Source organism: Opisthorchis viverrini (assembly GCF_000715545.1).
Source record: "Opisthorchis viverrini unplaced genomic scaffold opera_v5_98, whole genome shotgun sequence".
In the NCBI taxonomy this organism is placed as follows: domain Eukaryota; kingdom Metazoa; phylum Platyhelminthes; class Trematoda; order Opisthorchiida; family Opisthorchiidae; genus Opisthorchis; species Opisthorchis viverrini.
The window spans coordinates 407,676-422,892 of record NW_008751755.1 but is presented as its reverse complement, the minus strand read 5'-3'; the positions used below and the strand labels follow the sequence as shown (position 1 = coordinate 422,892).

Here is a 15,217-nt window from a genome sequence, read left to right as displayed (position 1 = left end):
AGTGGGTGGTTTGATGGTCGTCACTCGAATGGCTAGATCAAACGTGGCTGAATGATGTAAATCCTGTAATCGAAGGATGGACAGAGTTAAATCCCGTCTAGGTGCGAGTTAGTCACACTGGTGACCATTTGGCTGTAGCAGATCGATATAGTATTCATCCACTAACCGGAAGGTCAACATCCCTTCACACTCGTTAGATTCCATACGCGGGTGAAACAGCCGCACATGGATTCCCGAATTTGCAGCAGATATATTTCACTCCCAGGATGAAATATCGAGGTTTCCTTCTTCTACCATTAGGATGAAAACGATGGATCTGACTTGTAGGCCTCTGGGCCTCAGACTGTAATTTCAGCCAGACGGAATGCGTCGTATGAAATCAGTTGACCTTCAGATCAATGAATTTTGTCAGGCCCCCACATAATCTGTTGGTTTTTACACTAATTTTCAGTGTGCTGCCTAAAACAAAGAAAAAATATTGAATTCTCTCAAACTACACTGCAAGCTTTCAAAGCGGTCTCAGGTAAACTATCTGAAATTATCCGCCACCTGCAATATTTTGCAAATTCATCTATTCACAAAGGAACACACAACTGAATCTCACCTGAATCTCTCGTTGATGACGTTCCTTAACTACACCGGAGCCCCTCTGACAGTTCAGTTGATACCACTTTCTATATACTGCAGCAAAATGTTGAAGAAAGATCTTCGACAGTCCACAACCGGTTTTTACATTCTCCCGGCTCATCAGGTAAGCACAGCTTCCGAGATTCCCCCATTCTCATGTTTTACTTGAACTCAAATTGTAAAAAATTTGCCGGGTACACTCATTTGCGCAGCAACCTGGTTTTAAAGGGGCACACCTGAATCCCTGTTTTGTGCAACCAGTGGTGGGATATCAAAGCGTTTTCAGCACCTTATGAGCTGGTTTTAAAGGGGCACACCTGAATCCCTGTTTTGTGCAACCAGTGGTGGGATATCAAAGCGTTTTCAGCAACCTTATGAGAAGTTTCCCTACTGAACATGATGTTTTTTTATCTGATATGCGCTCTTATTGTTCACCATTTCTACTGGTTTACAGTGTTGCTTGGAAAGAGCCGCTTTTTACCAGTATCTAAACGTTCTTTTTGGTTATTGTTCGAAACCTTGCATCCGTTGGTCAGGTTTGTTTGATGATGGCTAGTCCATCTTCTGTCTGGTTGTTCGCATTGCTGTGATTGTATCAACTGTGTCACGGACTTTTCTGAATGGATGGCCGTGGCTAGCGTTCGCCTTCGACTGAGCACAGTGGAATACCTGGTTGACGGATGATGAAATTTAAGCCATTGTTTATTGGCTGATCTTATTGCGCACCTTCAAATGGTGCTTCCTTTGTAAATTGTGTGTCCATCCCCGTTCCACAACTCCACACGTTTCTCGTGCATTCCAGGTAACCATTGATTACTTTTTTGGGCAAACCCTGTTCCTCAGCCTTGAGCGGCATCATCTACCCCTGATACAAACTATTTAAAATTTATGAAGACACACCAAGCCACTAGATAGTAATTGTTATCTTTGACAGATCTCTTCAACTGTGCTCACTCAGCGATTCAGTGAGCATTCTTTCAGTGTGGCAAACATTGCTCGCGTTCCTCGACTGAGCACTCTTGGGCGAGGATGTGCCGAGTGTGTTGTGTGGCTGGCCGTCTATTGGTTACGTCTGTACTGAACCCACCGGACTACGCGATAAGGAGAAGACAGAGAACCCTGGATACGGGTGTACTGTCAGGAGAAAACATTCGGAGCTTGTGCGTTAATATATGGAATGACTACAGGGCCAAATATGGTTGTTCACTTGTTCGTTCCATACAGCCAATAGCGGTGTTCCGGCCGAGAGCAATTTCAGCCCAACTCCACTGTTCGTTCGTTGCTAAGCCGTGTTTGGTTGGCTCCGCCAACGCACCTGCCGTCGTACCGGTCGTACCGACGGTGACCTTGGGGTTGCATTGTTCTCTGCTCATGTACTTTTTTCCATGTCTGGGCGCGTCCTGACAGCGCCCCAACAGGGCGCTCAGTATTCGCCCAACGGAATTGAACTTTCGAAAGCTATGATGTGCCCCTGATGGATTAAAGCAATCGGGCAACTGAGTTCAGAGAATCAGTCCAATCTTCCGAGGTGCAGTTAGGCATCCCGGTGTCTCAGCGATATCGGGAAATTATTCCACCAGACTTTTTCGCCAGAGGTATAATTGCTTCAGTGGAAATTTGGTAATCTACAAAAATATGAACGTAGATTAGGATGGTTCTTGGTTTGAGCATATACGCAACAAAATCCAACATTTTGATGCGGAACGTTTTATTCCTTTCTTTAAGGTTTCGCAGCTAGGAGCATTATGCGGCCCATACCCCCCATCCCAACAGCACACGATGTGAGGAGCCCTATCGGGTTTCACGAGCTAGGATGGTGATTCGTTCCGTTATTATAGCGTGGATTCCAACAAAAAATTTTATGCTGGAGTCGAGACTACACAACGCCTTACACATTCCCCCTTTTCCGCTGGGTTTTAAAAACGAAAAGATTACAAACTGCGAGCAGATTTCCGAGTGTATTAGGCTGTCGTGTGTAGCGAATTCGGAGTGGATTTTAGCTAACGATGGATGTCAGCGGCCTAACCTCAAAGTAATTACCGCATCAGTGTGTCACAACGAGACGTCTTTTATTTCATGCCATACGTCAGAGACGATTCAATTTTTGGTTCAATACATTGAATTGTGTTAGACCAGATTTGGGGTACGCTATACAGACTGAATCAATCTTACCTAACTAGACATGATTGGCAGGGAAACAGTTTGTGTCTCCCGAAGCTGCCCAGGCAGGATGTTCGAAAATACTTTCCTGGATTCGTTTTTGCCCAAGACCACTTGGCATTACCGCGTGGAACCACTGGATGGCATATATTTTCAGCGAAAATCTGGTCATGATCGTTTTGGAAAAACCTGCAGGTTTTCCGCACTTCCTTTGCGTTCAAGGCGTTTTCAGCAACCTTGTGAGTAGTCTCCTTTATGATAACAGTTGTTACTATTGTTTCTATCACATATCCGGCATTTTTCCATTCCAGTTGGTTTTCGCATGTTACCAACTAATTGTTCAAGTGTCACTGTTAAAGTTTGCTGTAAAATTCCGTCGAGATTTTTTTACAAACAGTTAATCACAAGCTCTAATTTAAGTAGTCACATCGAACTAATTTGTATTTTCCAATTTGTATGAAATTGACCATTCATCTGAAATAGCAGAGTACTAATGTCCTCGTGTTTCCACTTGGACGGAACGGTCGATTTCATCGTTTGTCCCCCTGCCCTGGAAATCCGCCAAAAGAGTCAAAACAAAATAGAAACGATGTAGCAGCTGAAACCATTACGCTAAGGTTGTGCGACCTATAGTTGGCTGCGATGATGATGCAACTGAATCCAATTTGTGGCCGCTAGTGGGAAGCTTAACGAACAATCACCTGCTGACAAAGGTTAAAAGTAAGGACATAATATCACCCCACAGCGATGTCGTAAACAGCAAAGCACTTACCACAGAAATATGAAATACATCAAAGCGTTGGTAGAATGGATAAGTCTAATTTACTTCCCGCGATTTTGTCGAATGCCGCCGGTCAGAATAGATCAACCGGACTGAATAATTACTGATCATATGATGGAGGATAAAGGCCTGGCGTAGATAACATTGATCGACCAAACAAGATGGCAGGGTGGAAAGATCAATCAATAATGCACGAAAAGATAAATGAGGAGCTTACAGAACATTACCTCCTCAATGCGTTTCAAACTGGGCATTAATATGTGAAAGAACGTTACGGATTTTGTCCCGACGGTTGATCGCTCAGTGGTTCTTTCTATTTTTGTCACGATTGTTTGATTTTATTAGCGGTGAATCTATTTTGCCTGCAGTTATGAAACGTGATTCTTTAGGCGGTTAGACGTGGGAATGTCGTTGGGTCACATATTTTTCGGTTTTGCCCCTCAATGCGCGCAACTCTGACGCAAAAGTAACAGAGTCGCGTACAAAAGACATGAAATATGCGAACGATTATTCTGACAGATTAGCGCTAGTTTACCCACGCACAATTTCGCCCAAAATTTCTCTTACAGCCTAGCTAGAGACATCAGATGCCATTGGCGAAACCGCGGACGTGTTATGACACTTCATAGATGGATTGGTAGTTGGAGGTCCAATCTAGTTTGGGAATGTGTATATGATCGCTCGCCTCTATCACCAAGTACATCAGCCACCCCAAAGAGAGCAGTCTAACTGGACTAACTTGACACAAAGATTAGCGAATATATACTCATTTGCAAACTAATTTGGTCTTTCGAGAGACTCACCTGGAACCCGGCTGAATCTCTCGTTTGTGATGTTCTCCGGCAAATGAATGTGTTGCGGCAGGCCGCCTCATGTTTCAGTCGCTACGATATTCGAGATATCGCGATACACGTATATCTTTGTAATGTACTACTCATAAGGTTGCTGGAAATTCGTCAACAGCCCACGACCGGACTGCCCCTACCTGATGAGCCCCCAAAAGATAGTCGCCATGTTTCAAACTGGAACAACTTTTTTAGGAAGACTGCACTTAATGGATGAGAGTTTGTCGTTTTGCACACGGCAGTAGCTCAACGAATTTAGTTTACTCCGAATTCCCACTCACTGAAGCCCTCTGTGGAGGCGCAAACGTATCTACAGATTCATGAGGATTCAGTCATATGTCCTAAACCCAGCCCAACCGGTCCAGTATTGACTGGTCATTTGAGACGGCCTGTCCTGTAGCAGGTAACCGCAAATTTGATACAATTAGCCAGCAAATTTTCGGACAGCCACCTATAATTAACTGCAATTTCTTATTTTTTTAGTCTCTACAAAGATTAGCCAACAAACTGGCAACCAACCCGCAATGCAGTTACAAGGTGATTTTATTTTGGACATCAAATAAAACGTCAAACTTTGAAAACAAAGTCACCAATTAGACACCACGCGGTTCTAGATTCTGAACGGTACGATTCTCTTGTTGTAGTCTTCCTGAATGCAACAGCCATGGGAAGATACTACTCACATTAGGTATTCTAACCAGCAGGCAAGTAAATTTGGCAGGTCTGTTCAAATGGTCTCTTCAAGGGTGTCAAAACCAAAAAGGGCGAAACCGGTCGTAGGCTGTCGAAGAATTTTCAGCAAACTTTTGAATAGTTTCCCTTATGAATACCGGATATCGTGCCAACTGAAACATGAGGCGGCCTGTGTGTAGCACATTCAGTTGTAAAATATCGTAAACGAGAGATTCAGTTGAGTCTCTCGTGGAAACCAAATTGATTTGCAACTGTGTGTATTTCTCTAAAACAGTTCAATTCGGGTTCAAGTAGGTTGACGGAAACTCGGGGACTGCGCCTACCTGATGAGCCCCAAGCGGAAGGGCGAAACCGGTCGTGGGCTGTCGAAGAGTTTTCAGCAACCTTGTGAGTAGTTTCCTTTATGACAACATGTGTGTTCTTCCAGGTTGATCACTATCTAGAAAGGATAACGTTTGACCCGCCGTTCCAAGTGGCTTCTCCAGAGCAAAGGTTGTCCGAAGGCTGATCACATGAAAGACTCAAAACATGATGACAATTTGTTTCTGCTCCGGGGGACTCAAACTGTGCAAGAAGTTTCCAAGAATCCAAGGTCTCTCATACACACACACTATTGGAAGACCTTCATAGACAAGAAATTCGGCTGGATTATTTTGCGTCTCGCATCACAATCAACGTAATCTGCAAGTGAGAGTATTTGTCAAATTCTGTCCAATATAGGGTCAAGAAAGATGCAGTGTGGACGGAAAATCAAGGACTACATCCAACCAACGAGCTCCAAGAAGGGTGAAACAGCTCTTGGGCTGTTAGAGAGTTTTTAGTAACCCCTAATGAGTGGCATGTCACCACTAGACGATGTACAACCAAAAAATCAGGCGGTCTTTGTGCGTCACTTCAGTTGAATAAGACCACTTTAAGCGAGATATTTAGCTAGATTCAATTAAGCCTCTCGTCAAAACCAACTTTGTGTGTAAATGATAGTATCTGATAGAGTTCTGCTAACTCATATTACAAAAAGTCTTGTCCACTGGCCAGGTATTTGATTCATGTCAGAACACCCCAAAGACAGTAAGAGAATACTGTATGGTAATTGATCAGGTGGCTGTTGATCTGTTCGCCGAGCTTGGCAATTGATTTTCAAACGTTTCTTCACCATTCGAGGACATCTTCAGTGCGTTGTTGGTTGGGTATCTCCGTCTTTTTTTTTGGGGGGGGGGGGACAATATGAAGTTACTGGTCTTTATCACTTTCTGGATAGGGTAGTCGTCCTTCTAAAAACGCCAAATTGGGGCTGACACTTGAGGGAGGGGAATGAAACGGTCCAAGTAGTTCCCTCGGTCGGAAGGTGGAATTGCTGTGTGTTCTGTAAAATAGGGCGATGATCACAACAACTCATTTGGATACCGTTAACATAGCTCGATGTGGAGTTAATAGACTGTGAGATAAATTCATTCGGTGCTCGTACGATTCCTGTAGTAATAAAGGACAAAGCAACTGTGGGATATTACACTACGAGGCATCTTTCGTCGTTGCACTGCGAATCAATGTCCTTGACCCCTCACAGCCTTTTCTTACGTAGCCATTCACAAAAAGTTCACAGTCTAAAAATCGGCATCATGTGCAAATGGCCACAAAGTGATCTGTGAAAAGAGATCGAACTGACCAACATATTTATGCACTTACTGGTGGTCTTTGCTATATTTCATCTCCACTCCACTCCACATCAGACAGATATTAAAAATCCGTTTGGATTATACTACCCATGGACAGTTTGGGAAGCCTGAAGCTGGTAAAGTTTGGGTTCCTTCCGAGAAGCAGTCAAAATTCGCATGAAATGCGGTTCAGCGAGCAGAGCTACTGGTACAGAGAATCTGGGTCGTTTCCGACTCTCGTGAGTGTGATGTTTCACAAAACAGGTCTGTGGTTTTAGGCAGTAAAGCATGCCCTTGGGACTGCAGGTAACAACTTAATATGCAACATTAGGGTGAATATTTTTCAGACTCCAAACTATCTATGCTTCCGACTAAGCGAACTTCTTTGTTGATATTCCCTGGTGATCTTTTCCAACCATTCCACGTCTTTGAGGGAACGAACTCTTCTATACCGCTCACAACCCATTAGCCAGTTTTTTCTGCAAGCTTAACCTATAAGAAATAGGCGATCGCGGAAATGACGAGAAATTCAAAAAGTCGTGACATAGTTGCCCTTGACATTTCCAATCATCCGAAAACAATAACTTCGGTCTCTCATGCTAGTCAAGTTTTAATGTACTCCAGCTATCTGTTAGAAATCTCGTCTTGGCTGTGAAAGAAACCTGCCGAGATGTCATCTGAAAATTTTGTAGGACAACTTTAGATCTTGTTGTTTGATTGGAATCATGGTTTACAAAAGATTAATGGGTGCCCGGACAGCTTTGTGCACCGCTTTTCTGAGTGCCTCATCGGATGTGCAGAAGTACTCGAATGTGATTGGTCCATCTTCCGAAGTGTCAGTACATGATCTGCGTAACTCGAACAGGGCCTCCTCGAGGATTCCCCGAACTTCCGCAACAAATGAGACAAGCGATGTGTACCAAGTAGCTAACTGAAACTTGATATTACCGCTAATTTTATGCACTGGAAAACCGCAATGTTTGGTCGGATGCAAGTTAGTCGGGTTCATGTTTTTTTCTCACCGGTTGTGACGTCTATTTGAAAATCAGTAGTGATAGCCTATTCTGCGCGGTGGCTTTGAGCTTCAGAAGGGATGCGGAAGTGGGCTACGCAAAGTAACATTGCACGATTGTTCACACAACGTCAGTGTGCTCAAAAGCCGTACTTCCGATATAATGACGCACAGGAAATCGGAACCGGTTCTGTGGCGACTGCAGAGCAACGGGCTGTATTGTTTGACGAAATTGCTGTTCATGTAGGCTGTGCCAGAAACTATTGAACAATGGATTCGCTAGCAGTCATGTGCGGGAGAAAACCGAAAGCTATAAGTGAGAAATTAAGGCCGCTCAAACGGGAGGAATCTAATCCTAGTGTAGAAGACAAGTAAACTAATTTAATTGGGCTACTTATAGTGCTAAGATTACGAAATATTCGGAGGCATGCTGACACTTTGTGTCCTTGTTGACCAAAACGGGTTTCACCTGAATCTGTCGTTTATCCATCTTTTGATTTGGAAAAGAGGTGACGCACTTGTACAAAAACTGACCCGTTGACCAGACGTTATTGTGCAATAAACAAGTGGTTTGGCAGTCCTTAACTTTTGATTGAAACTTCGTAGCAAGAGAGTGTAAGCGGTAGATAACGTGCTCGGCAGCTTGAATTTACTTACCACCTCAACTATGCCTGCTCTGCTGAGCGGTCTTCATCGAATCAAACAAGTCATCTCTAAAAGTTCCTACGCAAGATTTCTGAAAATACAAGGCTACTCGTGATACGAGATATGTTGTTCACAGACGTTTTGGGAGTTGCCTTCACGAAGGTGCTCTGCGTTAATCTGCCTTCCACAACTTCTGTGATCTACTTGAAGTTATGCTTGGCTCACATGGACAGAAAGGTTAAAACAATGGTGATCCTGACTTCTTGAAGGAATTGACACAATATTTCAGTCAAAATTTACTCATTTGCCGATTCACTCGTATGGAACTCAATGTCTAAACGAGCTTGGTTTGCGACCTCTGACTTGTCCAAGGCAAAATCTTACAGGAAGCAGTATGTACGGCAGTCCGAGGAATGCTAAAACTTACCCGATGATCAGTGACCAAGCTGTTTCCTTTGGCATTCACAACATTGAATGTCACGTCCGTGGAATACTGAGTGAGGTACTTTCAGAATGTAGGGGAACTCTGGGTAGCAAATGCATTCAGGAGGTAAGGAACCGGATCAAATGATTCCAGAGAGCTGCAGCACCTTTTGTGGAAGAAATGGAATTGCAATGACCAGGAGAATAGGGCGGGTCAGCTGGACTCAGCTTCCAGAGCTACCATCGGGACACAGTAAAGCTAATCGGGCTAGATCGCTGTTGGGTATTACCATCAGATAACTATGCCCGACGTAAAATCAGAATTTAACGGCAACACTTACAGAATTATGCAGGGTCGTCATTCGGTGGAACTCTCTGGACCGAGACTAGATTAGAAGAGTAAACTACGCTAATTCTGGGATCAGTTTGAAGCTTCTCGATCCCATGAGAAAAGTACAGTGGCGAGTAAACGATCTCGAGCTGTTATGGAGAAGCTTTAACCTGCGTAAAGTGTTTTCCGCGATGTTTTATTTTTGTCGATTCCAGGCATCTGAATACACACGTATATACATTCCTCCAAGGTAGATGAGTGCAAAGCAGACGCTCGACGTATAATGGTTTTTGTTGTGGGAGGTTACGGGATTTGTGATGTATAAATTCACTTCACTCTCGGTTGCACATTCGTCCTCCTCTTCTGTCGTAATTATTCTGATGGGTTTACACCAAAGAGCGAAAGCACCGGACTCGAGTTTCCCTCTCACCAGCGGTGCATATCCAATGGCTGTGCCGGGGTTCGAAATCCGGACACCTGACATGCGCAACGAGCGTGCTACCACTGTAACGGTGATACTACTGATCGGGAGGCACGCGAGTAGTATGTGTTGTTCATTGAATTTCGCTTTGCGTCGACTAAAAAGGGAATTCTGTTGCGGAATTCGTGGGGCCACTTTGTAACATTTGCTTGGATTTGACCGACGAATGAGTGGAGGCAACGAATCTCTAGGAAGACTCGTTCGGGAGAAGATCTGTGTTCAGTTTTTGTAACTAAGATGCAGATTAGAGTTTTGCTTCCCTGTTCAGTGGTCTGTAACCGGTCAGTTGGCATTTCCGAATAAATAACTCCGCAGCAAAGGCCTTCTTCCTTTCACCTGTAGCAGCCAAACTGCGGAGAAAACGCGTTCCCGCCGTCCGAACTTTCACCAAGGCAAGCGTTTTCGTACTTGAGCGGTATGAATTTTATGCTATACTAAGAGCAAAACTCTCGTTTGGTCTTTCTTCCTTTTGTGTAAAAATTCATGAGAATAATCACTCCAGGAATAAAGGATGACCGTAAAGACAAAAGTGAGATGAATTTAAACACTACATGTCCCACAACCATCCAAAACAAAGTGAAAAATTAGCGGAATACACACATTTGCAAACAAGTTTGGTTTTGCTGCACCAGGCCGCCCCATGTTTCAGTTGCTAAGATATGCGAAATACCGCGATACATGTATATACGTAATGCACTACTCATAAGGTTGCTGAAAATTCTTCGACAGTCCATGACTGGCTTTGCCCTTCTTGGGGTTCACCAGGTAGAAAATGAAACATGAGGGGGCCTGGTGCAGCACATTCAGTTGCCTGAAAACATCATAAACGAGAGATTCAGCTGGGTTCCAGGTCAGTCTCTCGAAGGAACCAAATTAGTTTGCAGATGAGTGTATATTCGCTAATTTCGTGCAATTTGGTTTCAAGTAAAACATAAGGTTGACGGAAACCGACTGAGCCTACCTGATGAGCCCCAAGAAGGGCGAAACCGGTCGTGAGCTGTCGAAGAGTTTCCAGCAAAAGTAAAAAAAATGTTCACCGGGTTTCAAGCGTTAGTGACGCTACCTGAGTGAAAAGTCCTGACAGGTTGGTCAATCGATCGTCGCGATCAAGACAATTACTGGCTAGTCATCCGAGGATTCTGGCATGAAATTCTGATAATGTCCGCCCTAGTCAATATGAAAGACGTATTTCTGTTTGACAACCACGGATATGCAAAGTACATGAATGCTCATGTTTAGAACTTCAGTCCCCTACATTCTAATGGAATTGGAGGAAAAAACTAGTGAAAAACAAATCACTCTAATAAGCAGCTCCCTTCATCAGGCTGCTGAATAATCCATTTAGGGCATCAGGATTTTTCAGACAAACCGGACTAATTCGGCACAAATCCTTCCTTAGACAGAAAGAAGGTCAAATTGATTTGCATTTGATATCCATTTCAGACTACCTGTTTTGCACTCTAGCACCTTATCCCTTCTCCTTCGCCGTAGTTTCGAAAACATCCGCATCACATTCTCCGTTTTAATTTAAATGCCTTTGCTATTTGCTTGAATGCTCATGACTTCCGGTGGTTTCATGGACCTCCTGACCTTCGTTCCACCGGTTCTTACTTCCAAACTTTTGGACATAGGAATGTTTAAAAAAATTTCGGGGTTAGATTGGAATAGTATAATTGTACCGTTTTTGGACGAGGATACAGGTGAAGAAGCATCACAACTTGATTAACATCAATAACCTGACCACTATTCAGGACCAGCTTCGCTACTTTTCTGGATCTAAATTAGTGAATTTTAATTCCGTAGAAAAGACGATAGTTTTGCTTGTAAACCGCAGACTACCAAACGAAGACAACTGGCACTGAAAGACCAAAGAAGCATAGCCCTTCCACCGTTCTTGAGAACCGTCAGTACTGCCAACCTCACTATACTGGTCAAAGACTTTCTGGTTACCACCTGACCATCACTGTTTGGCCAAGTGTGGCTGTTTCCCAGCACTTGGACAGCTACATCACCTTTGTCCTTCACCCACGTGATTCTATGTTGATGGGCCTTTCAAACGACGAGTTTCCAAGTGGAAAGTTGTACCTTGGGATTTTCCCCCAAATTTCCCCCTTTTGTATACCAATTTGGTTTTCACAAGGGCTTTCTTATTCTCGAAGGATCATTCACAAACGCAAAATGTCGATTTTGATAAAGGAAACTACTCACAAAGTTGCTGAAAACTCTTCGACAACAACCTTGTGAGTAGTTTCCTTTATGAAAATGTACTGCGATGTCTCGAATATCGTGCCAACTGAAACATGAGGTGGCCTGTGTGCAGCACATTCAGCTGGAGAACATCATAAACGAGAGGTTCGGTTGGGTCTCTCGTGAAAACCAAATTGATTTGCAAATGAGTGTATATCTCGGAAGATGTCGATGCTTAGCTGATATTTTACTTCGCAGGTACAGTGGTGAATCAGACCTAAGGTACGAAGCACTACCTGAAGGTCCTACTATTATCATAAAGCTGCCCTGGACAACGGCCAGATCTGGTCCGAAATATTCGCTGACAAGCCGATGACCTCAAACATGACAAAATGTTTTGTAGAGGGCGTACGGACGTTGAGCATTTGATCCACGCAAAAAAGTCTATAGTGTACATGTTCGCAGGAATACCTCGACGCGGCCTTTGTGCTGTAGATTACGCTGAAAATATCGGTATGCTTTTGATTGGGACGGAATCCATCCATTTCGCGCCCCCCCCCCCCTAGCACACAATCACCAACCCATCATCACGCACCACAGCGCTCCCCAATAACGCACTGATGATGTCGCCCCGATTGGTGATGAAACGTTTGCAATTTCATTGCCCAAGTCAGCGAACAAACCAACGACCATCTACACTACCTGAGCTACCGACATTTTCCCCCATAAAAAAACCATCAGGGAATATTCGATTGAATTGCTGTTTGAGTCAAGGTTACTTTTTTTCTTCTACTGCATTAAAAGCTCCAATCAAGGTGAAATCTTTCTAGAGAGTCCGCGAATTGCGGGTAGTCGCGCCACGACAATTTTATCAATATTGTTCTCTCACAGATTTCTTGCCGGTAGAACAGTTGACTATCAGGAGACCATCATATTACCACGCCTCACTCAGCAAGTGACGTCACGTGAATTGCCGGTTGGTCTCTTAGGTGACACTTTTACATCTCATCTCTCTGGTTTGCTAATATGAAATAAAATAAAACATATTTAAGGCAAAATATCTAGAGCCATTTTGATGTGTCTGGTGAGGAAACCTGATCATAGTCGGTGGTTACTATGACGACAGGCATCACCACTTTTTGAATTGTGCCACATATTTGATTGACATTGTGTTTTAGTCAAGTGCAGGCAATTAGCACGCGCTGTCCACTTCATCTACGGCTGCTCCAACTGTAGTGGCCCTTGTGAACTTTGTTTATGGGCTAGTCTTGGAAAAATTGACAAAAATGTTCGCTTTTAGTCCTACACCTGATTCTCGTCATACGTGGCTGTCTACCCACTAACGTGGAAGCCAACCAAAGGTTGTAACCTTCAAGTGCACAGAGCTCAGACGTGAATACAAATCGATAATATAGGTACCATCAAAAAGGTGGGAGAATTTAGTATATCCACAAAATGCTTTTTGTCCTTCTAAATTGATCGGTAAAATCAAGGAACATTATATTATATAATATACGCACATCTGTAATATACTTACACACCACTGATGGCAAATATGCCTAACCCTTTCATCCATTTTCTGTGTAGAGAAACGAATGAACACATTATGATATTTTCTTGGTAGTTCTCTGGTTACTTTATTAAGTTAGACAATTAATGCAGATGTTTGCCATGGTTATGGGTATACCGAAGACAACGCAATGTGTCCGTTGCACTTCCGTCTTTTGAAAGATGGCGCCTACTAATACAAGTTCCAGAGATCGATTTCCGGAACGTGACAGATAAATTTAGATATATTTCTTTGTCCACCATATTTCTAGAGCTTTCATCACTTTCGCAAATCGTTGATTCGCCGACCTGTGGTATCTGCTGCTAACGCACTCCAGTGACTAGTGCCGGAGACAAAAGACTCACAGAAGGGAACACAACCGCTATATTCCGAACAAGCGAGCGCGAGAGCAAAAGTTACAACGGCCCCACGCTATTTAAGGAGCTCTTTCTGACACTGATCCAGACTGTCTGATAGGCGTTTGTGAACACCCATCAACATCGATCGTGCCTCAGTGAAATGCCTGAATGATGATCACATTCGGTCGTGCTTCTGTGGCGTGCAAGAACTCTCATCATGTTTTTCTGAACTGATTGAATGATTGACTGGCCTGGATGCTTGCCGGCTTTCATGTTGAGATTTTGGTGGAGCAGCAGGTTCCGGGTGTTCTGAGGTTACTTTCAGGAATCTGACTTTTCTGATACCAAGAGACGAACCAAAATGAATTCCGAGGATTTCCGATTAGTGCAGTCTTCCCCCGTTTTCTACAACGAAGGTGCAAATAGACTACTAACATGTTGGTTGCAACACACCGTTGATGGGAATCGACGAACTCCACAATACGAACTAAGCGGTTACAAGCCATTGGACACACGGAATTAATCATCTCATCCGCACGGAGATTTTGAAAAGTGAACATTTTCGAGCACCTTCATGAGTTCTTAGAATACAACACAATAACAAACGAACATTACAAATTTTACATATTAAGCTGCACTTCTTATCAGATGTAGGGGCAGAACTTTGACACAGGAACATTGACTACTCGCATGCATCATCAGTAGTACACACAATTACACTAGTTGTCCGATCTCATTCTTTATCTGAAAATCTTCGCTATGTATTGGAATAATTATTCCTCAAGTTCTAAAATCGATGGTTCCGAGAGAAGTAGGTGTGGTTGCTTCGACCAAATAGTGACTGTTTCTTCTGAAGTCAGTTTTCTTTATCGCACCTGGCGTAATAGCCTCCCATAATTTAAGTACGCACTGCGTAGTCTTTCCAGTCTTCGTTAGGTCCAGACACAGTGACCAATCATGATAATTTAGCTTCTTTAGTTATGACAAATCCCATGAGTCTAATATGCACTTGTGGAACAACAACACCGGGCTCGCTCTACAAATCTGCTCTCCAGGGCTGGAACTGCTGAGGTACTGATAAGAACAAGACTCCAGTTCAGTGCTTGCTCTCATTGCCTGAATGGAAAGATTGACTGCTGAAGCAAGAGTGGTGCGAATACAAAATCCAACATTCTCTCAACCATCACCACCAAATCTGCAATTGACCCAAACTCATCATCATCATCATCATTGACAGCATGACATCAGTGTTCAACACCGATGCTTCACTGCCGTACAACCATGACTTATTTGAAAGCCTTATTGTAAAGAAAGGAATAAAGGTGGATGGGGGAGGGACTTAGTGCTAGCTTAACACAATCATTCCGAGGTACCTACACTTCCAGACATTCCCTCAGGCAATCTGGACAGAAACTGACAACAAGAACGCCACTGACATCGGTTGGTAGCCATATCTTGTAGTGTCTCCAACC

At 43.5% G+C, this 15,217-nt stretch overlaps 1 protein-coding gene across 1 annotated transcript in view; it reads right to left on the bottom strand.

Annotated features, from left to right (window-relative positions):
* Positions 1-10,346: 10,346 nt before the first annotated feature.
* T265_13747 (hypothetical protein) overlaps positions 10,347-15,217 on the bottom strand; it is a gene marked incomplete at both ends in the record, with an annotated part of 12,375 nt that continues 7,504 nt past the window's right edge. The window contains 3 exon segments of the mRNA XM_009170318.1: positions 10,347-10,461; positions 11,859-11,979; positions 15,119-15,158. Of these exon segments, the coding sequence (XP_009168582.1) occupies positions 10,347-10,461; positions 11,859-11,979; positions 15,119-15,158 (276 nt within the window).